The sequence below is a fragment of the Sminthopsis crassicaudata genome, chromosome 4 (assembly GCF_048593235.1).
Source record: "Sminthopsis crassicaudata isolate SCR6 chromosome 4, ASM4859323v1, whole genome shotgun sequence".
Lineage (NCBI taxonomy): Eukaryota > Metazoa > Chordata > Mammalia > Dasyuromorphia > Dasyuridae > Sminthopsis > Sminthopsis crassicaudata.
The window spans coordinates 124487999-124515089 of record NC_133620.1 but is presented as its reverse complement, the minus strand read 5'-3'; the positions used below and the strand labels follow the sequence as shown (position 1 = coordinate 124515089).

General features: G+C 35.5%; 1 protein-coding gene across 3 annotated transcripts in view; it reads right to left on the bottom strand.

Moving 5' to 3' along the window:
* Positions 1-286: 286 nt before the first annotated feature.
* Positions 287-27091, bottom strand: part of RPS6KA2 (ribosomal protein S6 kinase A2) — a 503566-nt gene continuing 476761 nt past the window's right edge. For all 3 annotated transcript variants that reach the window (XM_074309346.1, XM_074309347.1, XM_074309344.1), the window contains 7 exons: positions 21047-21136; positions 17237-17395; positions 15032-15193; positions 12115-12191; positions 9951-10068; positions 6546-6683; positions 287-2286 (listed from right to left, as the gene is read on the bottom strand). In XM_074309346.1, the coding sequence (XP_074165447.1) occupies positions 2161-2286; positions 6546-6683; positions 9951-10068; positions 12115-12191; positions 15032-15193; positions 17237-17395; positions 21047-21136 (870 nt within the window). In that variant the 3' untranslated portion in view covers positions 287-2160. The remainder of the gene's footprint in view (positions 2287-6545; positions 6684-9950; positions 10069-12114; positions 12192-15031; positions 15194-17236; positions 17396-21046; positions 21137-27091) is intronic.

Here is a 27091-nt window from a genome sequence, read left to right as displayed (position 1 = left end):
TAACAGCCAAGGAATCTTGAAAATCTTCAATAACAAAAGAAACAGACATCAACTTTAGGACCAACAAAGAGAGAGACACTGGAGGCTGAGATCTGCTATCTTCCTTTTTTTTTTTTTTTGAAGCAGGGGGAAAAAAATCATCAACCAATACCCAAATTTCTCTGTCTAATCGACCTTTGAAGAAATAATGACAAATAATTTGTGAGAAGAATAGAAGATATGGGAACATACAAAATGACTTGAATGCTTTTGTTTGTGATTTATAAACAATGAAATCTAACAAGATTATTTATTAAGTAGGTTTATTTTTCAAGCTCAGAAAGTAACTGGCATGAGCCATCATTTTTCTGAACTTGGCACATGTCTTGATGATGGAGTTAGATGAAATGAAAGTGGGAAGGGGAAAAGGAAGGAGGTGAAATGAAATAAATGGTGTCATTTACATGAAATTACACGGAGGTCCACCATCAAGCTCAGAAGAAATGTTGCATGCACTATCTAACTTGGATTTTTTCATAGTTACTACCAAATATGTTGTTTGTCCTCAGTGAATTATACAGAAAAAAAAAGACAAGATGGAATAACAGTTAAACTACTTTCTTTTGCAACTCTGCTGAGCAGAGTTACTGGACTAAGAACACACTGGATTAAGTGGGGTCCACAGGGATCCTTAGGGAGATGAAATAACACTTAGGTCTACTTTCCCAACAACTGCCGATTGGTGCTGGGTTTTTTGCCAGGTGATTTTCATTTCACAGCATTGTTTGATTTGGCAAAGGTCAGCACATCGAAGCTCCTACCCTCACCCTTCCCCCCACCCTTAGCTGCCACCCTCCTCCCCATGTGCACAGCACATCAAGTCAAACATTTAAATAGCATTTAAATTATTAAAATGTCAAACAGTGATTTAAAAATAGACCTACCCAACAGAAACATAACATTCAACACAAAAACACAGTTCCTAAAAAGTGCATCACTACTGTTAATGCATCCTCTTGCTCTGTCTCCCTTTACCTCCCCCCCCTGCTTCTTTAGGGCAAAGGAGTGGAAGGCCATAATGGTATACTTCCTGATTCCAGTTGGACTTGAGAGGCATTAACTCAGCCAACAGAATCTGGGGCAGGGATATCAGAGCTCAATATTCTCAATAGTCACAGTTTTTTCTTAGAGCCGAAAATGAAAGCAAACAGCAAGTAGACTGCTTTTATAAAGCATAGGGAGCAGAAAATTATCTTATGAGGAATTAAAAATCAAAGCTCTCCCTAAATCTTTAATTGTCTTTTTTTGTCTACCAGGAACTAAGGGGTTATGGAAGTAAGAAAATTGAGAGGAAACATAGGTTTTGCCCATGCCTCTTTCCAAGGTATTTATTTTCTTTATTTTAGTTAAAGTTGTATACGAAGGCCAAAGTATTACCATCTTGGTGGCCTCATTTGTGTCTTGGGTAGGCTTTTTTCTCTCCTTTCAATTTGGAAAGATAAAGAGGGACATTATAAATCACCTCAATCAAAATGGGAGGAGAGCAGATGGAAAAGTAATACCTTGGGTTTCTCTGAATGCAAACAAACGTCTACCCCTAGATAACAAAAAGTCATATGGCACTATCCTGCCAACTAGAAGTCTTAGGGGAATACTTCCATAGCTTTTGCCCTTTTGGAAATGAACATTGGTGGATTACTGATATATTGGACAATGTTGTTTTTTAAAAAATTATTATTCTATGCATATTAGCTGATAAGGCAGCAAATTGTGGGTCAGATTATTGGCCTTTCAATCAAAAAGTGTCTCTTTCAACACTTTAAAAATTATTTTGATGAAAATAATAAAACTAATATAGGCATTTACAAGTTCTCATAGAATCCCAAAGAGCTTTAGAATGATTCTGAGGAAATTAATTCATTTGGTTTTACTTGGGAATAAGGAAGAGCAGTTGGTAATGTTGGCACAGCACAGCTTTGAGAAGTCATTAAATCAGAGTCCTGTTCAGGGCTGGAAAAGGACATTTAAAGAGCCAAGGGAGAGTGCTGCCTTGTTTTTGGACTTCTGGTCATTCCTGCGATGCTCATGTGCGGTACCCAAGAGTCCAGGAGCTGAGTAACAAAGATGGACCTCTCCAGGGAGGAGCTGTAGGGTTTTTGACTAGGTGTTCTTGTTCATCTGCTACAACCTTGTTGAAGTAAGTCTCTTCATGCCCCTTCGTTGAGCCAGGTTGGAGGATAATACAGGCTCCAACCTTGGTGCCTGAGGGGTTCGGTTTAAAGCCAAGTAAGTGGCAGCCATTGCGCCCTGTAAGACAATATATAAAGAAAAAAAAAAAGATGAAACATCTAGGGGAAAATATCAATTATCTGTGATTCCACCTCTCCTTTGCTTAGTTGTTAACTAGGCAATCAGCCTAGTTAGTTATTGTCCTTCCTTCTCAAAGTGGTGGGCAGGGTGATAATAGACCCATGAAACATGACCAACAAATATTCATATTGATTGGGTGACTGGTTATTTGAACTGCTGAAGGTGGGCCAGTTTTAACTTAGCTGATGCGTTTGAACTATCAAAATCGGTTTGCTGAACTGAATTTAGCTGAACTCTTAGCCCAGAGAAAGATATTCATTAGAAACCACTATATTTTGCCAACTTTGTAGATTGCTGTTTTGAATTTCTCTATGCTATTTTAGAAAATTGACAAAGAGTTGTCCTGAATCCTTGATATAGCTTTAGAACTGGCTGTTCCACTGATGGCTAGAGGGTGCTGGATGATGACTGACAGTCTGAATCTTCTAGGAAAATACTTAACTCCCCTCCCCCCAACATTCCTGAGGCTATAACAACACAATTGTGAAAAAAATCAGTGTGTAAGGAAAACTACCATTTTTCTTCCTGAGTTATTCTTAGGTAATTGGGTTTTGCACTAGACATATTCAGAAAAATTTTAGATTCTGGACCTGCTGTTTATTAGTTATGTGATTAGCAAGTAACTAAATCATTCCAAATATTAATTCTAATTCTGTAATGGAGGTTTCACAGAATCAATTATATGACGTGAGAGACACTGGTACAGGACTGCTGAGCATGGTGTGCCCTCATCAGAGAAGGTGCTGTGCTCTTTGAGCAAAGCAGAAGTGAATTATCCCAGAAGAAAGGTGAGGAGGTTCAAAGCTACAGAAGCTCCTCCAAAAGCCCAAATGGACTATTTGTGACCGACCTATGGCAGAGCACTCCTAGCTTGTATTCCAAGGTCTGAGCCTTGGATACACTGTAACCCTAACTAGCTACATTATTTTGGTTCTCTTCAAGAAGGAAAGACAACAACTATTTAGGGATGAGAAATCTACTTGGTAAGGCACCCTAATCTACACTTGGAGTTCTGATTATTATTTATCCTATTATTCATTACTTGGTCTCAGACACTTCTTAGCTTTGGCTACCTGGGCAAATCACATAACCTCTGATTGCCTCAGTTTTCTTATCTTTAAAATGGAGATAAATAATACCTACCTCACAGCATTGTTGTGAAGATCAAATGAAATAATATTTAAAAATAAATAAATATAATATAAAGAATTTTAAATAATATCATGCATTACTAGGGGTTAGTTTTTTCTTATACCAAGCCAATATCTCTCTACTCATTTTTATTGGTTGTGCCTTTTTGGGCTAAAGACAATAAACCCCTTCAAATACTTTAAACCAGGTATCATGTCTCTATCTCCCTCACAGGGTTGTTAGAATTTTTGTACCAAATTTTGAAGTACGAAGTAAATGTGAGTTATTAGTACAAATGGGATAATTTAGACTAGGTGAACATAAACTTTTTGCATGTCTATGAGAAGATGCTACCTTTCCTTGCCAATAAAGTCTTGGGTTTATTGAAAATGAGGTCAGAATGTGGATACTAACAAAAAGGAATTAAAGTTTATTTTCCCTTTAGTCCCCTCAATCTTACAATAGAAAGGGCATTGGATATCAAGTCAGAAGAACCAGATTTAAATACTGATTCTGTTACTCATTACCTACAAGATCAATGGCAAACTTTATGATCTCTCTGGATTTCAGTTTTCTCCATAAAGTGACAAGTTTGGAATAAATGATTTTTAATTGTCCACTCTAGCTAAAAGTCCCATGATCTTTTAGATTATTATCAGACCCTTTTAAAATAAAGTTTTCTAAATGTGGCCTTGCTTTACAAGGTGTACTAACCTCAGAATATGTAAACTCTTTCAATATATTTATAAGGGAGGATAACCCAAAGAATGATACAAGGAAAACTTTTAAAATATTTTATAAGTTTTCCCTATTTAAAGGAAATAATTATTGGATTATAATGTCTTATTATATACCAAGCACTGAGCTGGGAATCCAAATAAAGGCAAAATAGTGTTCCTCATGAGGAAGGCAACTTGCAAATAAACAGATTTATTGTTCAGTTGTTTTTTCAGTTATGTTCACCTCTTTGTGACCCCATTTGGGGTTTAATTGGCAGAGATACTAGAATAGTTTGCCATTTCCTTCTTCAACTCATTTTATAGATGAGGATCTGAGGAATAGGGTAAAGTGGTTTGCTCAGGGTCATACAACTAGTAAGTGTCAGGCCATATCTGATTTCAGGAAGATTAATCTTTCTGATTTCAATCCCTGTACTCCATTCACCACACCACTAAACTGCCCAAATAAGTACATAAAGATGCATATAGAGTATATACAAAGAAATATTATATGGGAACTGGCAGGATCAGGAAAGCCCTCTTGAAGAAGGTAGGCTTTGTAGTAAATCCAGAAGGAAAAACCATGGAGACAGATGGGAATGAATAGTAGGAAAATGCAAAACCAAGACCATAAATGAAATCATCTGGGAAAATCTACTAGGTGAGAAATTTTCAGGAGATTTAAAAATGTGTTTATTTTCCTACTCTGTTCCTCATTATACTATCTTTGCTTCAAAGCAGCAGAGATGTTCCTAGCAAAAGAAAACTCTGATATTCACTTGCTCACTAGATATTAGCTGAAAAGCACATTTTTAATGGGGCTCTCAGGGAACAGGTATTCCCTGACTGTAGGCTCTCTCAATAATTCTTTTTTTTTTTTTTTTTTTGGTTCCTATTAGTTTCATCATTAGTAAGCAAAATTAATAGGCCAGAAGGCAATGCCTGGGTCCTCCTTTTTCATTCTCCCTGAGAAGATGACATTATTGCTGAGAAAAGGCATGGCAGCTTTGTCAGTATGAATCCCAATTGTTTTTATGGTTTAAATACACACACACACACACACATACATATGCATGTCTTTGAAGTGCCTTAGGTTTTTTTTTTTTTAGCCTTTATATTAATGTTTGTAATATCTTGTTTAAAAAGGAAAGAAGGGGAAGTGGAATAATCCTATTAAAGAGGAAAGTTTACTTCTCAGTAATTTCCACTACATTCATATGACCATTTTTTTTTAAAATTTTATTTTTTAAAATTAATTTTATAGTTATAACATTTTTTTTGACAGTAGGAAATTTTTTTACAACATTATCCCTTTCACTTCCTTCTGTTCTGAATTTTCCCTTCCTTCCCTCCACCCCCTCCTCTAGATGGCATACATCATGTGACCATTTTGATAGGGATGTTGAGTATATGAATAATGATCTAGAACTGTAAGATTTAAGACTCTGACTGGCACCCTTATACTTCGTTACCAAATGTAAGAATTGATTCGGATACAATGCCCCCTCTGTGTTTTTATTCTTTCTATCTATTCTCTGTTTACATTTATTTTTAATTTTTATTTTCTCTTAATTATTTGAAGAGCAGGAGTTACCAAGACAGGATTTTTCTTTGCTTCCCAAGACTACTCCTGTTTCTGCCCCTCCTCCAATCTTACTTTGCAGACTTCTCTCTCCTACTCCCTTTCACACAATCTATGTTCTAGCCAAAGCAGACTATATTATCCTAGAATTTGGCTTTCTATTTCTTGTGCCTTCGTATGTTCCCTTTCTTTCCCTTCCCTCCCCTCCCTTCTTCTATTCTCCCCTTTCCTCACTTTCCCTCCCTTCCTCTCTTTCCAGTTCTTCAACACTTAGCACAATTTCCTCCATTGTATTTTTTTGGGGGGGGATAGGGGGAAGGAACCTGGGACTGGAAACTGATGTGGAAGCTTCCTATCCCTAGGCAGATCAGCATCTTTTCTTTAAAGAGTTGCCTGATGACAAAAAGAGATTAATTAATTCATCCATGGCTAAATAGATAACATTTTAAAATCAAGTCCCAGGTTTTCCTGATTCTCTAAGACCAGCTACTACATCAGATAGTTTTTGCCTCACATACAGTAGATAAATACTCTTTGAATATTCTTTACCTTGAGAGAAGTTTAGTCAACAAAGCTCTAGACTTGAAGTTCGATAACTTGCCCTATTATTTCAGCTTTGTTGCAAAATAGCCATGACTCTGGATAAATGGTTTTACTTCCTTGGGGCTCTTCCATTTTTGTAAAATGTTGGGGAGGGTATTGGACTGGAAGACATTCCTAAGGTCTTTGATCAGCTCTAATATTCTTTGATTTTAAAATTCTACCTTCACGAGGTGTACATCCTGTCTGCTGAGCTGGTTTTGAGATAAATAGTCCCTGTTTACAATCCATGGATGTCTCAGAACTTGGACTGCAGTTAGGCGCTGATGGGGGTCCACATGAAGCATCTTGGATACAACATCCTGTGATGGAAAAAAAAGGAACACTATGAGAAAAGAAAAGAAGCTGTACTAATTGTCTTTCTTTCTCATAGGTTATCTCATTATAGATTGATAATGAACTCTTTAGTATTCAAAAATGTACATATGATAAAAACTTCATTTTACAACCGCTATGCAGATACAGATATTTTGTAAAGCAATTAAGATCATAAAGTTGATACATAAAATAATTCTTGTAAATTTCCCAATATTATAGAAATACAAACCTGTTTGATCCACAGATCCATGCCTGAAGTAGAAACTAGTCCCTTCACAGTTAATGAAATATATAGCAATTCAAGTAAGCCAAATATGTTCATGCTTTTAAAGCACCATGATTCATAAATGATTATAATAATTGCTAATAAATACGCACTCAAGTATGCACATGAAAAGTATAACTGTGATATATGGCATATCTGATATGTCTAAATTCAACTACCATGCTTTTTCTTTTAGTTGTTAAATAACAAACATTAAATCCTCAATATTTATTTAAACACGGAGACCTGTCTTAAATAACTAATTAAATAGATGCAAGAATTCCCACCAAATGGGAATAGTAAATGATAAACTTTAAAAGTTAAGTAAAATATGAAGTCACTTTAATAATATCCTTAAATATATGATCAATTCTGATGATCTTTTTACCAGTGAGGTGATTCAATCTAGTTCTAATGATCTTGTGATCCTCTGCAGTCAGAGAGGACTGTGGGGGCTGAGTGTGAATCACAACATAGTATTTTCACTTTTTTTCTTGTTTGCTGGTTTTTTGTTTTCTTTCTCATTTTTTTCCCTTTTTGATCTACTTTTTCTTGTGCAGCATAAGTATGGAAATATGTATAGAAGAATTGTGCATGTTTAACATATATTCAATTACTTACCATCTAAGAGTGAGAGTTGGGGGAGGGAGAAAAATTTGGAACATAAGGATTTGCAAGGTGAATGTTGATAATTATGCATATATTTTGAAAATAAAAAGCTTTAAAAATAATATCCTTAAATAATTTATAAATGAATATACTTTGTACTGTGAACTAGTATATAATGAATAACAATACTTTTTATTTCCATGTTGTCTTTTGTCCAAAGAATTCAAAATTCCTTTTCATTTCTTAGAGTCTAAATTTTTGAAAATATCTTGAAGAAGATAGATATCTAAAAGCAAGATTTTTATTTCCATTTTCTTAACATGGAATGTAGATGTCTTGTTCAAGATTTCACAAGTGAGTTAGAAATTTCCTGACTTCTAAGTCTAGTGCTTTTACCATCAAGTATAGAGTCTCAGAATTGGAAAAGGCATCAGAAGCTTATTGTCTAAAAATCTGTGGCTGAGTCTTAGCAATCTTGGGCAAGTCATTTAGCTTCTAGTTTCACTTACCTCAAGGGGTTATTGTGAGGATCAAATGCAATAACCCTTGAAAGTTTTGTGCATCTTACAAAATGTTAGGGCAGTTGGGCCTGGAGTCAAGAAGACCTGAATTCAAATCAGGCCTCTAAAAGCTGTGTGACCCTGTTCAAGTCACCTAACCTTGTTTGCCTCAGTTTCCTCATCTATAAAATGAGCTGGTGAAGAAAATGGCAAACTAACTTTTCTAGGATTTTTGCCAAGAAAATCATGAATAACACAGAAAATGATTGAATAACAACAAAAATATTAACAATGCTCTCTATTCAAATAGTAAAATAACAGAAATTATCATCATCTAGCTGAAACTTATTCATACTTTAAAACCTGACCCAAGTTCTACTTCTTATGTGATAAGTCCCCGATAATGGCAGAGATATCTTACATCTTATTTTATAATCATAATAATGATCATGATAATCATCTTCATCATCATAACTAACATTTGTATAACATTATAAAGTTTACAAATAGCTTTTATCTATCTATTTATTTCTAATCTCATTTGATTCTACTGACGTTCCTGTGAGATAGGTACTATTATTATCTTCATTTTATGGTAAGAAAACTCAAGTCCAGAGAATATGCCCATGGTCCCATGGCTAGCAAGTATCTGAGGCAGTATTTAAACTCAGCTGTTCTTGACTTCACATCCAATATTCTATGTGCTCTTCTACTTAACTGTGATGTACTATATGAGATACTCTTTGATTGTATATGAACTGACTGATGTCAATTAACACTGGCCTCAACTCTGAAGGATAGAAAAAATGAGATGGGTCCACAAGAGATTAGATAACAGTCTGGAAAGGATTTATTGCCATTTAAAAATATCATATCCTAATGCCCTGAGTAATTAGGCATTTATCCATTCATGTGCATGAGAGAAATAATTCATTTGGACCCCAACTCTATTCCAATCAGTATTAATAATTTTTAGTATTAATCAATTTGATAGAATCATATAAAAGTTCTATAGATAAGGCCCCAAAACTGCAGATTCTAGGTTCACTTGCTTAACTATAGGAAGTTAATTAAAGGCCCTCCACTCTTGCTTTTCCTTGTCATTGTGACCAAGCCCAGCAGGGTAGAGTTCACAATTCTACAGAAAGTCCCTCAAAATATTTTTGTATCTCTAGACCAATCACTAGCAACAGATGACCATTTTATGATCACTTTGGTCACTGATTGGGATAGCTTGTTCCATTTCCTTCTGCTCATGCTAATGAGAAGCCTGTCTATCTCACATGGAGATGTTCCTTACTTCATCCAACTTGTGATCCTGCTGACATTATTTTGCTTATTTTAGCTTATGTATCACATGTTAATCAATGGGATTGTGGTGTATTTGTTCTAGCTGTTCTGGAATGGCTAGACAACTAGCCCTATAAAAATAGGGCCCTAGAAGGAGGAGGCATCTCAGATAATGAGGAAGATCTGAGGTCCACTTCATTAAAGAGGATCATAGACCTTTTAGTAAAATGCCATTGGGTCAGTGCTCTGCCTTAGTCTCTTTTATTTTAAGTGGGATAATTTTAATCCCCACATGTATAGCATGCATATATATGTATGCATGTGTCTATGTATGTTGCCTTGAACATTTACTACTTGTGTGATCCTAGGCAAGTCACTTAATCTCTGCCTGCCTCAGTTTCTTCAAATGGGGAAAGTAATAGCACCCACCTTTCAGTAAATAAGATAATTGTAAAGCGCTTAGCACAATATCTTGCAGATAGCAAACACTATATAAACACTGTTATTTTTATTATCATAAAGGAACTTGTTAATGAAGCATGAACACTTCTAACCTATTCAGGTAGATACATAAAGTTTTTACTTACTTTTGCAGCATCAGATACAGAATCCCAGTTTCCTCCTGAAAGTGCATATTTCCCACTGCCAATTCTTGCCAAAATTTCTTCAGGGGTGTCATCTGGCCCATTTGCAAAAGGAGTGAACCTGTGACATGAATGAAACTTAGGGTAACAGACTTCCTTTCCATATTTTGAATTGTTTGGTCCTGAAAAATAGTACCCTGTATTATTAAAAATAACTGTTTCTTAAAGGAATCATTTCTCCAGTTTCCTTTCTGGCAGATCAGACTGCTACTTGCTGGCATATAAACTCAACCTGATTTTCTTTGATGTAATTTATTTCAATGCAAAGTTGAATACTTACATTTTACACATAATGAAAATGGGAGAAGAAATTATGTTCTATGCTGAGGATCATTTTAGTTAGGAATCAAGCAGAAAAAGCCATAATTTCTGTCATTCAATTTATTAGTTTAATTTAGGAATTCTAAAACTATGATCTAGGACCCAAGCTTTGCTTTATATGATTCAATTTTATTAATTATTTATTAGGTGACTACTTTGTGAGAGGCAAAGCTAAGGGCTGGGACTTTGTTATTGTTCATTTTTTCAGTCATATCTGATTCTTTGCAACCTATTTGGGGTTTCGTTGGCAGAGATATGCTCTTTTCTTCTTCAACTCATTTTATAGATGAGGAAACTGAGGCAAATGGTGAAGTAACTTGCCCAAAGTCACACTGCCAGTAAATGTCTGAGGACAGATTTGAACTCAGAAAGATGTCTTCCTGATTTTAGTTTTGGTGTTCTATCCATTGTAATACCTAGTTATATGACTCACCTTTACAGGCTATAAAGATATAAACCGAACAGTTCCTGCTCTCAAGGAGCTCAAGTTTTACTGTGTCTATATCATTAAACAAAAATAAGCATGATACAAGGAAAATTGATGAAACTACTGTGACAAACTTTGTATTTTTATTGAGGATGAATTGATTTTGTTTCTTTTGCTCTATTGAAATATTTTTGTACATGTACAACATAGAAGTTGGTATTCCAGGTACTTTGTTTATAGGATTTTTTACTTGACCCACATCTCCAAAGATTGAAACAAGTTAGAGAAAAAAATGACAGTTCACTGCCATAGGGTCATGGAGTTTTAGAGTTGTAAGGGAACATGGAGATTATTTAATTGAACCCTCAACTGATACTCTCAAGCAAATTGATAGGAAATTTAGAATGGTGTCCTGTTATCCAGCCTGGCATTTTGTCAGCGGGCTTTTGAAAGAGACTATAGTTGTTCCTTGTGTGCTAGTAGTGCATGGAATACTGGGTCTGAAATCAGATAGACTCATCTTCATGAGTTTAAATATGGCTTTAAACACTTCTTAGCTATATGATCAGGAATATCAGTTAACCTTGTTTGCCTCAGTTTCCCGATCTGTAAAATGAGCTGGAGAAGAAAATGGCAAACCATTCTAGTATCTGTCAAAAAAAAAACACAAAAGAAACAAAAAAACCAAATGGGATCATAAAGAGTTGGGCATGCCTGAAAAACTCAACAACAGTTTCTCCTATACTAGTATGACCTTGATCAGGTCATCAGATCCAACTGTTGGATCTCAGTTTCCCCATTTGCAGAATGAACAGGTTGGGCTAGATGAGAAATTCTTAACATACATGTGTGTGTATGTGTGATAAAATCCTTTGGCAATCTGGTGAACCTCTTCTCAGAATAATATTTTTCAATGACCAAAAAAAGTAAGAATTTATATTAAAATATAGTTATCAAAAACTATAATGTATAATTTATGGATCTCAGATTAAGAACTTAATGCTCTAGATGATATCTAAGCTTTAAGGTCTAAATCCTATCATTATTTGGGAAAGTTTATTTTAAAAAGTAAGGGCCCAAGGTTCCAGTTCCTTATTCTTCTGTTGCTATAGTTATGGGTTGGATAGGGTATAGGAGGGAAGAAGAAGGAAAGAGGGTGGGATTCAGCCTCAAAAAGGCTTTAGTGTATGTGTGGATGTGTTGTCTGGGGAGAGAGAAGAGGCAAGAGCCTGGGAGAGGTGTGTAGATGCTGGTTTTGCAATAGTTTCAAGCCCAAGCACTACCAAAAATCAGCCCCCACACCCTCCTGTCACGTGCACCCCAGCTTGCTACTCTCTGCCAAGGAAGGTGTCTGCTTACCCTGCCAGCATTGTATATAAAAGGATCCCTAAGCTCCAGATATCGCAAGCTGCATCATAGCCCTGGCGTTTCAAGACCTACGAGGAAGAAAAAAGTGATAATTAATTAATGTTCTAGCCCCGGAAAAGTCTATCTTGCAGGTTTTTCTTGAACGAGGTCAATAAGACAGGAATGAGGATCATGATACAGGGAGAGGCTTTGAAATCTTGACTTTCTTTTACAACACAATTCACATGGCAGAAAAATATTGATGATTCATGATACAGAACAATTTATAGTGCTACAATAGCCTTTTATATCCTTATAGTCATACAAACAAGAAGAAAAAACATGTGAATATTAAATAAAAATTCATATTCATATGAGGGTCTTTTATTCGTTTGAGCAAGATCACAGAAAACATTACCAAAGGAGGTTCTTTGGATAACCTCATATCAACTTCTTGCTTGCTTTTACTGCTGAGTCTATTTAGTAGTTTTCACAAATCTTATCAAAAGCCCGTCTCAGTAGCTTTCTTGTTTCCCCATCTTAGTTCACGCTGATGCTAGGAAAGAGCTCCATTTCTCCATTAGGTGGCAGGCGTGCTCTTTCTTCCTCAGTCATTTGCCATCTCTTTTACTAGTGCCATAATAAAGAGGGTTTCCAAAATGAATAGCTACACTTAACAAAGGAACCACGTGGAAACAAATGTAGATGAGGAAGAGCAAATAACCCAGAGGAATGTTTGCTTTTCATTGGTATAAATCACCTAAAACATATGCATTTTAAAATATCCTTATTATTGATTAAATAGGTAGTATTTGTACTTTCTATAATAGTTGATAACATTTTTGTTCACATTTCTGAGTGTTTTGACTTGATGTTTTAATTTGACTATCATTGATATTCCCTCCATATACTTTTCCCTTCTCTTCTTTTGTATTTTCACTCAGCTTGGTGCTACTGTGTTAGCATATTGGAACTTAAAGTCAGGGATGCTTTAGTTCAAATCTTGTCTCAGATCCTCAAAGTGAATCCTGAGAGCTATTTTAGGGTTTTGAGGTTTCATAGTTTAATCTCCCTCTGATTCTGTTTCCTTATTTACAAAATAGGGATATTAATCTCACTTAACTCATAGAATTGTTGTGAGGATCAAATGAGGTAATATATGCTAAGCATTTGCAAATCTTAAATCATAATATAATTGCTAACTGAAATTATTGGCTATTAGCTTTTATTCATCCATTAGTGACCCCATCTTCGATCTGACTATTTTCTCCTTTTTCTGATTCTCTCATGTTTGACTCTAAAGCTGTAACTAGGGTAAGGCCATCCATGTTTTTACCTCAGGGTGAAAAATTTTGAAGGATCCCAAAACATTGTCCTGGAGTGTGCTTTTCTTCCCTTCCTCTTTCTACCAGTACCTTCTCTTCACCATTCCGGCAGGGAAGCAGCTCTGTGATATGCCAGGGCATATTTATTCTTCCCATTCCTGATACTCCTTAATTGTTCAGACACAATAATAGCTAGTTAATGGTTCTGCTTAGCTGCATTCCTAAAGACATTGATTAACCTACGTGAGCCATATTACTGACATTACAAGGTAATTGAAAAGAGTTGAATGAGAGCTTGGAAAAGGAAGAAAAAACCTCCCTGAAACTCTTATTGGACCCTGTAACTCCAAGGCATGGAAAATTCTTAGAAAATAGCTCTCAGGATTCAGTTTCAGGTTTTGCTGACAATTTAGCCAGTCTGAGATTTTTATGAATCTTTTTTTTCTTTCCCTTTTTTGAGGCTGGGGTTAAATGACTTGCCCAGGGTCACACAGCTAGGAAGTGATAAGTGTCTGAGACCAAATTTGAACTTGGGTCCTTCTGAATTCAGGGCAGGTGCTCTATCCACTGAGCCACTTAGCTGCCCCTTTATGAATCTTTAATGTTATTAATTTTATTGTCTGCTCTCTGCCCTTTCTATTATAGTTAGCAATTTGAAGTAGGAATTAGGGTACAAATTATGTCCAATAAAAATCTAATGTCCAATAAATATTGACACTCTGCTATGATAGCCATGTAGTGCTTCATCTCTCTCTCCCTCAACCTGAATTCTCTTATTATACTCTTTTGTTCTTATTACATTTTGACCTTGTATCATATTTATTCATATATATATATATGACATCTCCTATTAAACTAACTACCACAAAAATTATATAGTTTTTTATTTTGTATTTTTAGTGCTTATGGCATTGCATTTAAGAAATTTTTATTTATTTCTAGACAAGATGCTATATTCCATTTTAAGGAAAAACAGATATGAGTATATAAACAGATACATATATATGTATATATGTGCATATACATACAGATATGTAGTCTTTCAAATTAGTAAATATCCAAATCCTCTGCTAGCACCATGCTAACCCGAATGAAGTGAGAGATCATTTTCAAAACAGGAAAATAAAAATGTGAAGTGCTAGGTGTAAATTCACCTGAGAGATTCATGGAGACTGACTTAGGAAAAAAATCCCCAATCCTTGATCTTAATTCTACTGGGGAACAGGGAAAAGAATACCAGGTTTCAAAGGATATGAGCTCCAATCTCAGCTTTATCACTTACTACCTTACATCATCCTAAACTAGTTACTTATTCTCTCCAGATCTTAGCTTCCTTATCCATAAGATGAGAGAGTTGGAATAACTGATTTTTTAGATCCCTTCCAGGCCTAGGACCTTTGATTCAAACTGTCACTGATATGAAGAGGAAAAAAAGGATTTTATAATTTTTGTTTACAAACATATTTTGGGCGAATCTTTGTTATCAGAAAAATTAACTAAAGCCTATAATGTTTGTATTTGTGTTTTGAGAAAATGTGAAAAAGCTGGTGACTTTCTCAAAGATGGTTAGGGATGTATCTTTCTAATGGTTTGTGGGTTCTGACCTCAGGGGCCACGAAGTTAGCCGTGTAGCATGGTGTCATGAGCAGTCCATTCTCTGCCCTTAGTTGTTTGGCAAATCCAAAATCACAGATCCTGATGGAATCTGGATTTCCAGACTCATCCATATATAGAATATTACTAGGCTTCAGATCTCGATGAACGACCTGGAGAGACATAAAAAATTCTTTGTTATTCAGGGGCTGGGACAAGCGAAAAATGGGAAAAGATTAAATAAAGCCAGAAGGGGTGGATTTATATAGAACACGTTCATTCTGAACTCATATCTCAGCAGGAAGTAGAGAAATTATAACTAATAAGCTGTTGTCTTATTTGAAGGGTTTATCTATCATCTTTCTTCTCATTCTCTTTTTCTAATTTCCTTCTCTCCCTGCTATTTTGATCTGTCACTCAATTTAAAAAATCCAGCATTAAGAGCCCTAAAAGTGAACATTTGAGAAATAAGTAAATACATTCCCACTAGGAAGAAAGGATAGGACACAATGAGTTATTTTATTAAAAGGAAATATAGTGGGCTGGGTTAACCTGACATCTGACTTTCATATATCATGGTCTGATGGTAGGCCCCAGAGATGTGTTAAAGCAAGACAGATATAGAGGTGAAAAAGCCATCTTTTGAAGGGGAGCAAAGAGGATTACTGTAATAACATGCTGTAAACCCCAGGTAGGCTAGGGATGTGAATGTCTCAAATCTCCTATTAAAAAAATTGAGGAGAGAATTCAAGAAGTAAAAAGGAATAGGAAGGAATTGGGGAATCAGATTCCATGTTTAAGCTAAGCCCCAGTGGAAGGATGATGATTTTTTTTTAAACTTCCACTACATCATTTTATTAATTATAAGAAAATCTGCTATATGATGATCAATTATGATGGATGTGGCCATTTTCAACAATGAGATGAACCAGATCAGTTCCAATAGAGCAGTAATGAACTGAACCAGCTACACCCAGAGAAAGAACTCTGAGAGATGACTATGAACCACTACATAGAATTCCCAATCCCTCTATTTTTGTCCGCCGGCATTTTGAATTTCCTTCAAAGTCCGATTCTTTTTGTACAGCAAAACAACTGTTTGGATATGTATACATATATTGTATTTAATTTATACTTTAACATATTTAACACGTATTGGTCAACCTGCCATGGGTGGGGGGGAGGAGGGGAAAAATTAGAACAAAAGTTTTGGCAATTGTCAATGCTGTAAAATTACCCATGCATCTGGTAAATAAAAACTATTAAAAAAAAAGAAAATCTGAAAACCAACCACATCATTATTGCAAGTGCTAGTTCTGGAGTCTGGTTATACTGAGGACAAACCAAATGTTTTTTCTACCTTTCTGAATATTATACACATAAGAAGTATTATGTGGTCTTGAAGAAATCATAAACTTGTTTTAGTGAATAAATAAAGGACACACAGCCTGACTATCCTGCATTATCTGTTTCCCAGGAATGATGAGAAAATAGATAATTACCACTGTCAATAATGTAATCACCATTCCCATGGTTAAGTAATGCCATCTGTAGAATATCTCCCATTTTTCCTTATTTAGTTAGGTCTAAAAGTACCAAGTTAATGAAAATTTTAATATAATTTCCTTGGGGAATCATTTCATCATCCATTATGAACTTGCTAGGATACATCTTCAAGTCTTCAGCTTTAATCCAATTAGTTTATTTTTCTTTCTTTCCCCTAGAGTTGTCCTCTGATGCTTCCTTCTGTCATGGAAGTAACCCACAATTTCTGAAAATGATGCCAGTGGGGCACAAATTATGATATATCTTCCCAAGTTGCAAAGGCTTCAAGTAAAGGCTTGGATCTTCAATGATCCATGAAATCATAGATTGATTCAACATTTGAAATACATTCATTAAGTATTTAGTATGTGAGAGGGAGGGTGGAGTAGCAGATAGAGAGCTACACTCAAGTAGCCTACTTTCTATTAGATCTTTGATGTACTGAAATGCCTTTCTCTCTAAAAATAACCATGTGTGAATGCTTTGGCACTTGTACACAGGTGTATTTAGTGGAAGAATAATTAAATTTCTCTAAAGTATTGATATAACAGGAATTAAAGGAACATCTTAATTCCAATTTTATAAATTCATTTTTACTGTTCCTATTTTTATTATTAAAATTATGAACTTCACTTTCATAACTATCATGCAGGAGAAAACAAGAAACTTACTCCTTGGGAATGGAGGTAGTCCATAGTCTTAGTAATAGTACAGAGCACAGCACTAGCTTCCCTTTCTGAGAAATATTTCTGACGGAGGATTCGGTCTAAGAGTTCCCCACCTCTCATCAGCTCCATCACAAGGTAAACATACTTCCCATCATCATAGACCTAGAGGATCAGAGAAAGATAAAGTTAGAGGATGTCATAATCTTGACGAATTAGGAAATACCTGTGATTCTATAATAATCTAGACTCATCACTGTGAAACATTATAACACCTCTTAAAGAAGATCCAAAAAAGTTAGAAGAAACTGTAGAAAAGACAGAACAGATTATTAGTTAGGAGTGAATGGAATGTTGACCTGGGTACAAAAAAAAGTCCTTCATGGGAAACAAGTGAACAGTTATTCTAATCCACATCAGAAGCAACTCTCTTTGCTATCATTACTTCCACAAAAAATTCAGATTAAATAATATATTACAAAATGCATTATTGATAAGCTATATCATTAGGACTGCCAAAACTTCATACCTCTATATATCTCAAGCAAATTTTCTTCATAATTTCACCTAATATGTTTTTCTATGAAGCAGCTAGGTGGTACAGTGAATAGAGTGCCAGACTTTCCTGAATTCAAATGTGGACTCAAATATATACTAAATGTGTGACCTTGTGCAACTCATTTAACCCTTTTTGCCTCAGTTTCTTCAACTGAAAAATGAGCTGGAGAAGGAAAAAGCAAACTACTCCAGTGTCTCTGCCAAGAAAACCCCAAATACTGTCATGTAGTTTTGAACATGACTGAAAAAATGATTGAACAAGAATAATAAATTCATTCATTTCATGATACATCTCTATTTTCCACTCTTTTGTGATCAAAATTGTCAACAAATGTGTTACTTAAGCTTAGGTCAGGTAAATTTTTCTGAGGATTCATCTACCAGAATACAAAGGTAGAAGCAAATGCAAATAATTGGCTATAGTCAGGAAAATGTGAAAATAACATTTTATAGAAATAGAAGCAATGGTCAAAATATCATTTTGCTCAGATTGGATTATGACATTAACCTACCAGCTTTTGTGATACTCTGGTCCATCTGTGTGTTATTCATCTGTTCAGCCCCAGTGTGACATAATCAGAATGCTCAACAGGAGTCAAAAAAACTGAGCATCCTTGCTTTTTGGCTCCATGATTTAAATTAATTAAGGTAATGCACATTCTTAATTAATTAGATTAATTTAACCACTCAGCCTTATTTTTCTCAATTATAAATGGGGATAACAAAGCAGGACTATTAGTAGTATGAAGACCTATTTGGGAAACGAAAATATAAGTATGTTGAAAATTTCATCTTCAAATTGATAGAGGATCTTCTTAATATAGAATGAAACTTCAAAGAGTTAAATCAATCTGATAAAGAGAATTTATCACAAGAGTCCTCTAAGCAAGAAACATCACTTACATGGGCTCTTGTTACTGGAAAAGCAACTTCAAACCTGCTGATTTCCATCTCAAAAGTGTAATGAAGTAGGAAAAAGCATTGTAATAGAAAGTGTACTACAGTGTACTACAAATACAGTTGTAGTAGGACTTCATGCTTCACAGTGATCTTGGACAAATAATTTCTTTGTATGGTTTTCTTTATCCATAAAATAATGAAGTTGATTATAGGATTTCTGAGGTTCTTTCCAGCTCTAAATCCTATTAATATCTTTGTTATAATATTTGTCAAAACATTGGAATGACTTGAAGCTAACCAGATCAATAGCAGTGCAGCTTTGAAAGCCTTTATTAGTGCAGAGGATTCCCCATCGACTCCAGCCCAAAGATTTATGCTGCTCAGGAGAACATTTTATATCCAGATTCAAGACCATACTCATAAAATGTCCTGTGTCTCTTTCCTCTCTGTTGTATCTTTCTCTTGACTCCCTCCTTTTGCTTCCCTCCCCTATTGGAAGAGCTCTAGCTCTTAATTTTTCTCCCCCCAGAACTATTAATTTTGTAGGATAAGCTTAGAATATGTACAAAATGAAAGGATGAGAAAAAGGCATTTTGGGGCAAGAGCCTCAAGAGCCAAAATGACTTAAAAGCAAAGATATTTCTTTTCTTTTAGAGAAAAGATTTTGGCAACTGGCTTAGTGTTTTACTCAGACAGAATACTTTGAAGCAACAGGAACCTTAAAGCTTTCTTAAGGACATGGCTTCTCCAAGAAGGCCTCCCTAGACTTAAATAATTCTTATACTTACACCTTATCCAGTCATACTATTCCTTCACAGACAGTTTAATTCACAGACAGTTTAATTCATTGTTCATAATTACAAGTCAGTTAAAATGTAATGTACTTTCAAATAATTGTTATTAAAGTAGTTCGCTGCCATTCAAAGAAATGTATGAAATTAATGTAATTGCTTTTAACTCACTAATAATTCAACCAATAATTAAAACAATAAAAATAATATTTTTTTCTGGTTTTAAAATTATTCTAGACATTAATAGAAATAATATGGAATTCATAGATGCTTATAGGATTGATTTCTTCATTAGATCAACAGCACATAAATAAAGGACAGTGGGTTGGTGAATAAAGTATTGGACTGGGAGTCAGGAAGACTTTATTGAGAATTCAGTCTCAAATGCTTACTTGCTATGTGACCCCATGATAACTGTTCTAGACTTCAGTTTCCTGATTTATAAAATAGGGATACCACCTATGCCATAGGGTTGTTGTGAAGTACAAATGAGAATATATATATATAAAGCATTTTTCAAGCTTTAAATATCTTCACCAATTTGAGATTTTAATAATAAAATAATTACAACTAGATAATGAGAAAACTATGGCATTTAGGTTCCATTTTAATCTAAAGCTCAATTTTAATTGCTGTGGAATACTGCTATGGAAGTATTTCCATGGCAGAAGCTATTTGGTTTTAGAGTGAAACTCTGGTGGAAACAACTCATTTCATAATGAACAGATAGGCTGCCTCACGAGATAGTGGAGGTTTCCTCCCTAGAAGTCTTCAGGCAAAAGCTATTTATTCACCTGTAAGGTACCTTGTATCAGGGATTCTTTTTTGGATACAGATGGTTTCTGGATTCATTGCAACTCTGAAATTCTGTGACACTTTATAATTCTAGATTTAAGGATTCTTAAGGACACTCTGGAGCTCAAGAGGAGGTATATCTCCTTAAACTATCCCTCTTACCTCTCACATCCATTTTATGATAGGAGCCTGACAATGCTGTGTGAGTGCTAAGTGAACCAATCAATAACTGCTCCTTGGTTCACAGGCAATAAAGAAAAATAGTCACTGGGCCCCTTGGGAGAAAAATCAGTGCTCTCTAGGGATATAATTTAAAATGAACCCCTTTTCTAAATAAAGAAATGGAAATGGAACCAGACTTAATAGTGAAAGAATTAATAAATAAACCTATATATCTTGGGTTTTGATACAATTACAAGTCTATTATTGCTATGTTTTCAAGTCACACTTCTACATTAGATGATAAGAAAATTACATCTGATTGACTGTTCACAAAAGAGATAATTTCATCCTTTAGATACAAATTACAGGATGGGAAGAGAGATGGTGATCAAAATGATGATGTAAGAACATGGTCCAGGTACTTTATAAGTTCAGTTAGTCACACACACTTGATACTGTAGGTTGAATGATATGGAAAGAGAAGCTTATCCTTTTAGTTTTGGACAGCTCCTTGGAATTATGCAGAAACACAAAATAACTCCCCACAGGTTAAAAAAAAGAATAGTGGTAGAAAGAGTAACAACATCTTGTTTGTGGTTAGGCTACTTACATCCTTCAGGGTGATGATGTTTGGATGCTGTCCATATCGTAAAAGAATCTCAATTTCTTCTGAGGGGTCTCTTTTACTCTTGTCAATTATCTGGAACAAATGGAGCATAAAGACAATAAACTATTTATACACATTTAAAAAAGGTATCTTCTTCTTTCAACTTATCTGTTCTCGACTATGGTTTATTAGGAATAATTCCACAAATTGACTTGAAATCTTTCCTTTCCTTTCTTCAAACCCATATGAGCCAGCGTTCCCCTTCATCAAATAGCACTTCAAATTATCTACAAATTTTTCTCTCATTCCCTTTTCCCCAAGTCTCACAAAATGAATGAAAAAAACAGGGCTTAATTTTGAGATAATTCCAAAGATAGGGGTGGCCATCGAAAGCTTGATCTGGAGATATCTGCTACAAATGATGCATGAAAGTATCAGTATCTGCATTTTATACTACACACTGAATGCTTTTTGAGTTCTAACAGGTTTTTTTTAATCAACTTATTGGGTTCATCAAGGCTCAAATCAAAGAAATCCTAAGAGTTTTTTTTTTCCTGAGACATTTGGGGTTAAGTGACTTGCCCAAAGTCACACAGATAGGAAGCATTAAGTTTCTGAGGCTGCATTTGAATTTAGATCCTCTGATTCCAGGGCCAGGTGATCTTTCTACTAGGCCATCTAGATGCCTCAAGAGCTTTTCAAGGGAAGCAAAATTTAAAATTCATATTTGTAGAGATTACAAGTAAAGACACGGGGAAGCAGATTTTGGCTATACATTTCTGTTGAGTCAATGAAACACCTGAACTTTGCCTTGGTATTTTGAACAAATTATCAGATATACAGCAAGTTGTACACATTCACAAGTTTCTTTTAGAGATGGCAAGTACAAAGAAAACACTATCTGTAGCTGTTTCTTAGACACCTTTTAGTGAATGTTTTGTACTGATGTTTATACCTGACATTTTTTACATAATAAGAAAGATATGGTACCTGTTACCGAGAAGAGTGATTATTCTGAAATTATTTACTATGGGTTCAAAAAATTTTTTCTAACTGCTGACCTATGTTCTAGAGTAGATCCTTCCAAAGGGATAGTGATGACACTATTCTGGGACACAGGAGCAAATAGTAAGGATTAGGTTTTGAATAAAATCTTTTAAAATATGGGACTTGGCTATGGAACAGTGGGAGGTCTTAGAACTCACAGAAGGGGATCACAGTAATCTAGACTGTGCTGTTCCAGAACCATAGCCTTTAGAGGAGAAGGAGCTCTGGGTTTCATCCAAAGCAACAAATTGTCAACTTTACCAAAAAGTGAAGGATTAACCACTAGCTATCAAATGTGTTTCAGTTAGAATACTTGGAACAGAAAAGGGGGAAAAGAGGAAGAAGGCTGCAAAGGTTAGGTCTTTGAAATCTGCAAGAGGGTTCAAGTACATATGCATCCCCCCAAAAAAACCCCCCAGGAAGTTGAAGTCTAGGGGTACAAATCTTTGGTGGTAATATGGGAAAGGTCAGTTGTATGTTAGAGCCAGTTTGTTCCAATTTTTAAGAATTGACTTGAATTTTCAATGTGAGCATTTATATCATGGAAAGCAGCAAATACTCTAAATCAGGAATTGATTTATTCTCTTGATCCCTTAAGAAAAGTGACGGAGAAAATGCAAACAATGCTGATTAAATTTAGAAGTATGTCTTATGTACATTTCCCCCTCAGAGAGCTAGTTTTTAAACATTTGCCAGCATAGCCTAGAAAGGGACTTAGGATAGGGCCGCTTCTTCCCTGGCTTCAATAGGGAGGCAACTATTAACTAAGAACCAAAAGAAAGACTTATGGGGGAGTAGAAAACATAGGTTGGAGCTCTAGGAAAGCTTGCTTTGTAGGGTTTCCAGACTTTCAAAAGTCTTCAATGGCTTCCTATTACTTCTAGGGAAATGATTCTTAATCTTTTTTTATATTGCTGACCGCTTTGGCAGTGTGGTGAATCTTATGATCTTCGCTAATGTTTCCAAATGTAGGGCCTGCCTAAGCTTGTGCAGCCCTCAAAAACCTAGGGTGAGCTCCATAATGGGATGAAACTTTGGTATAGGACTGTGGTAGAGGGTTTGGGAGTAATTTAAAATTTAAAAATAGGCTTTTGTTGTTCAGTCATTTTTTTTCAGGCCGCCTGCCTTTTCTTAATCCCATTTGGGGTTTTCTTGGCAAGGATACTGGAGTGATTTGCCATTTTCCTTCTCTAGTTCATTTTATAGATGAGGAAACTCAGACAAATAGGGTTTAAAGGACTTCCTTGAAGTCACATAGTAATAAGTATCTGAGGCTGGATTTGAACTCAGGTTTTTGTTTTTTGTTTTTTGCTGAGGCAATTGGGGTTAAGTGACTTGCCCAGGGTCACACAGCTAGGAAATGTTAAGTGTCTGAGGTCAGATTTGAACTCAGGTCCTCCTGACTTCAGGGCTGGTGCTCTTTCCCTTGTACCACCTAACAGCCCCAAACTCAGGTCTTTTTGACTCCAGGCAGGGTACTCTATCCATGAGTCACAGAACAGTAACTAATAAAATGACCCCAGAATCAGACACTTCTGACTATATGATCTCAGTAAGTCATTTAATCTGCCCATGCTCTAAGCTTCTTCCTCTTGTGACCCCTTTTTGCCCAAGAAACTTTTATGTGACTCTGGCTATAGCAAAATATAAAGTAGGTATATAAATCAAATATTTATTGATAATAAGTCATAACTTCATGACCTCCTCACATTCAAATACAAGACCCCATATGAGCTTGCAACCCACAGATTAAGTAGCTGGGTTTTAAACAACTCTTCAAGGCTATAAAATGGAAAGCAGGTACTCACTAGCATTTTCTTCCTAAGGAGTTCCTATACCAGTGAAATCTAAAATTAAGTCCAAAAACAATTCAAAACAGAACTCTTATGGAAAAATAGTAAAGATCTGTATGCTGTTTTTAGGGAGTAGGAAATGGTTCACATTGTTCTCAGAGGGAAATAACATGGGTAGTGAGGATTTTAAGATCAAGGGTATGATTGTGGAAAGGGCTAGTTCCTTAGTGCCTTAGATAACTTGTCTCCAAGCCTCCAAGAAACAAAAAATATTCTAATACCAAGGGAAACATGATGTAAAAGTCCTTCAAGTCTTAGTCTGATTTCAGAATTACAAATCAGGGTCAGGTATTCCACAGCTGTCAATTTACAACTGGCCATCTGTCTGCAGAAGTCAAATATTGTGCTTAATGTTTGAATCTAAAAATATATGCCAAATGGCACTGGTAGGGATATCTTAACTATGCCCCTGCTTTTGTGGGGTCCAACCTATATGTATAATCCAATACACACAGATCACAAACTCTTGTTGGCATTCAAAAGTGAGAAAGCAGAACAGTCCAATTCTAAATATTACCTCAATGAAGCAATTTTTGATACCATTACCCATCAGCTCACCTTGACTGAAAAAGTATGTACAGCACAGTTAAAATTAAAATGTATTTAGTGTTAATAATATGGCAGAACCTTTGCTGTTGAGTTTCTCAAATTATCTCAAATACTGGAAACTGCATTGAATAGCATTTAATCTGGATTCTATAGCTGAACAAAAGGTTCAGTCGGCATGTGAACTCATAACCCCAGGAAATCCAGGAAGGTGTTTAAAGCTTAATGTTGTAGTTGGTACAATTGTCGTGGCTTCTCTCCTTTAAGGTCCCTTAAATCTTCTTTCAAACCTGTCCTCTACTCCCAATTCCTTGTGATTTAATAGATGAAGAGCTTAATCCCTATTTAAATACTTAGAGTTTATAGTCAAACACTGACAGTTTATGCATGCTGTGATTAAATTAATCTACAATGACCTAAACCTCTAAACAATGAAAACGAGCCTCTGTTTTTCTAACAAGTGTGTGTGTGTGTGTGTGTGTGTGTGTGTGTGTGTGTTCCAGTTTTTAGCTCATATGGTTGCCTGCTGAATGGATAGAAGAGTTCAGGAGATACAAGTTTAATTCTTGGCCCTGTCACTTGAATGATCGTGGATGAGTGACATATTTTCTGAGCCTTAGTATCTTTATCTTGTGAAAAGAGGTCAATGATACACATGTGGTAGCTACCTCACAGGGTTGCAGATATTTTGCTATATTGTTTTCGTGGACTAACAATCTTAGGACAAATTTCTATATAAATACAAGTTATTGTTATTTTAGTAAAGATGTTGAGATTGTTTATAATAATTCTTTTTTGAAAGATTTTGTTTTTAAAACATATGCATGGATATTTATAATAATTCAATAAATTCTGAGATAGTTACCCTAAAAAAGAGAAAGGATTGAAAGCTTGCTTTTTTGTTATCTCATGAAGTCAGATCTTAGATAGCTTATTCCTAGACACTACTGTGTGATAAATTAACGTCATATTTGTTGTGCCAGTAAAAAACTAAATTTGAAATCTAATCAAAAGATCATCTGATGATTACAACATATAAATTATAGTTCCTCTTTTGTTTTTTCTTTTTTTCTTTTTTGGTACTCTCTTAGCATTGGGATAGAACATTTTCTAAGAGGAAATTTTGCCAGTGATGTTTAGTGCCTATTCTGCAACTAGAGAGTTGCTTAGGGGCACCAAGAGATTAAATGACTTTTCTATAGTTTCATAGCCAGTATGTATTAGGCACAGGATTTGAACCCGCATCTTCCTTTGAGGATGTCTTCTTATCCACAGGCATCTAGGGCCACTTCCAGTGATCCTGATCTATATCCGGCCACTGGACCCAGATGGCTGTTGCCCAGCCTTCCCTTATTTAAATTTAATTCACTTGCATGTCATGGCATCATCTCCCTGATGTCATGGTCCTCTTCCCGAATGAACAACAGCAACGGCCACTAGTTGTCCTCTATGTGCAATCTAGACCTGAGTTCAAATCCAGCCTCATAAACTTATTACTCATGTGATCTGCTTACGTCAGTTTCTTCATCTGTAAAATGGGGATACCACTACCCTCTCAGTGTTGTTGTAAGGATCAAATAGGATAATCATTATAAAATGTTCGGTACAGTGTCTGGCATATACAGCAAGCACAATATAAATGCTAGGTATTGCTTTTATTGTTGTTGTCATTACCCAGGTTTTCTGGGCTCTGAGGCTGACTCTTTATTCACTAAAGCTGCCTCTAGAATCTCCCTATCTGTTGGATGGAAGTTATCAATTTTGGTATTTTCTTTTACCTCACATTGTTTTAGTATAGATAACAAGCCATTCAAATTAAAGATTCTCCTTCATAGAGAGGGATTTCTCAATGTGCTAGGCTCAGGGATCTTCCATTGGGTCTCCTGAAATTATGTTGCTAAGAATGAAGCAAAAAGACGCTTTATCTTAATTCTCTGGTATTCTACTGAAGAAGCTCTCAAAATATGATCTGGAGATCTATGGGGATCTCTAAAACACTTTTAGGGAGCCTGAAAGGTTAGAACAATTTTTATAATAGTTCATTTTTATATAATTTTATAATAATACCAAGATGTTTTCATTACTAATATAGTAAATAACAATATTTATAACCCACACAAACATAAGTTATTTGAGGACTCTTCTATAGTTTTTAATGGTATAAAGGAATCTTGAGAGCAAAAGAACCACTGGTCTGTGGTTAGGATTCACTGCTCTTAATATCATAGTCTTGAATTTAGTGTTTAGTTAGGGAAGGTATTTGGGAAGCAGCTCGATGTAGGGACAAAGAAAGGGAGCTTTGGAGCCAAGAACTGGTTTCAAACATACCTTTGAACCACACTGGCTATGGGACTCTAGCTATGTCCATAACCTCCACAGGCAGAGGTAGCCTCCTTAACTGGGTTTACATTAAAATCCCAGGTCTAGCTCTGAATGCTATATAAACAGTATTACTGGTTATGGTCAAAAGTAGCACAAAGTTTTATTTTGGAGTATTAGGCAGAAGAGAGGGAATAAAACTGGGATTTTAATATAGTAGAGTTAACTGCCCATTAATACAAGTTAGCACGTCTACTGTTATGTCACTTAATCCTGTTTGCCT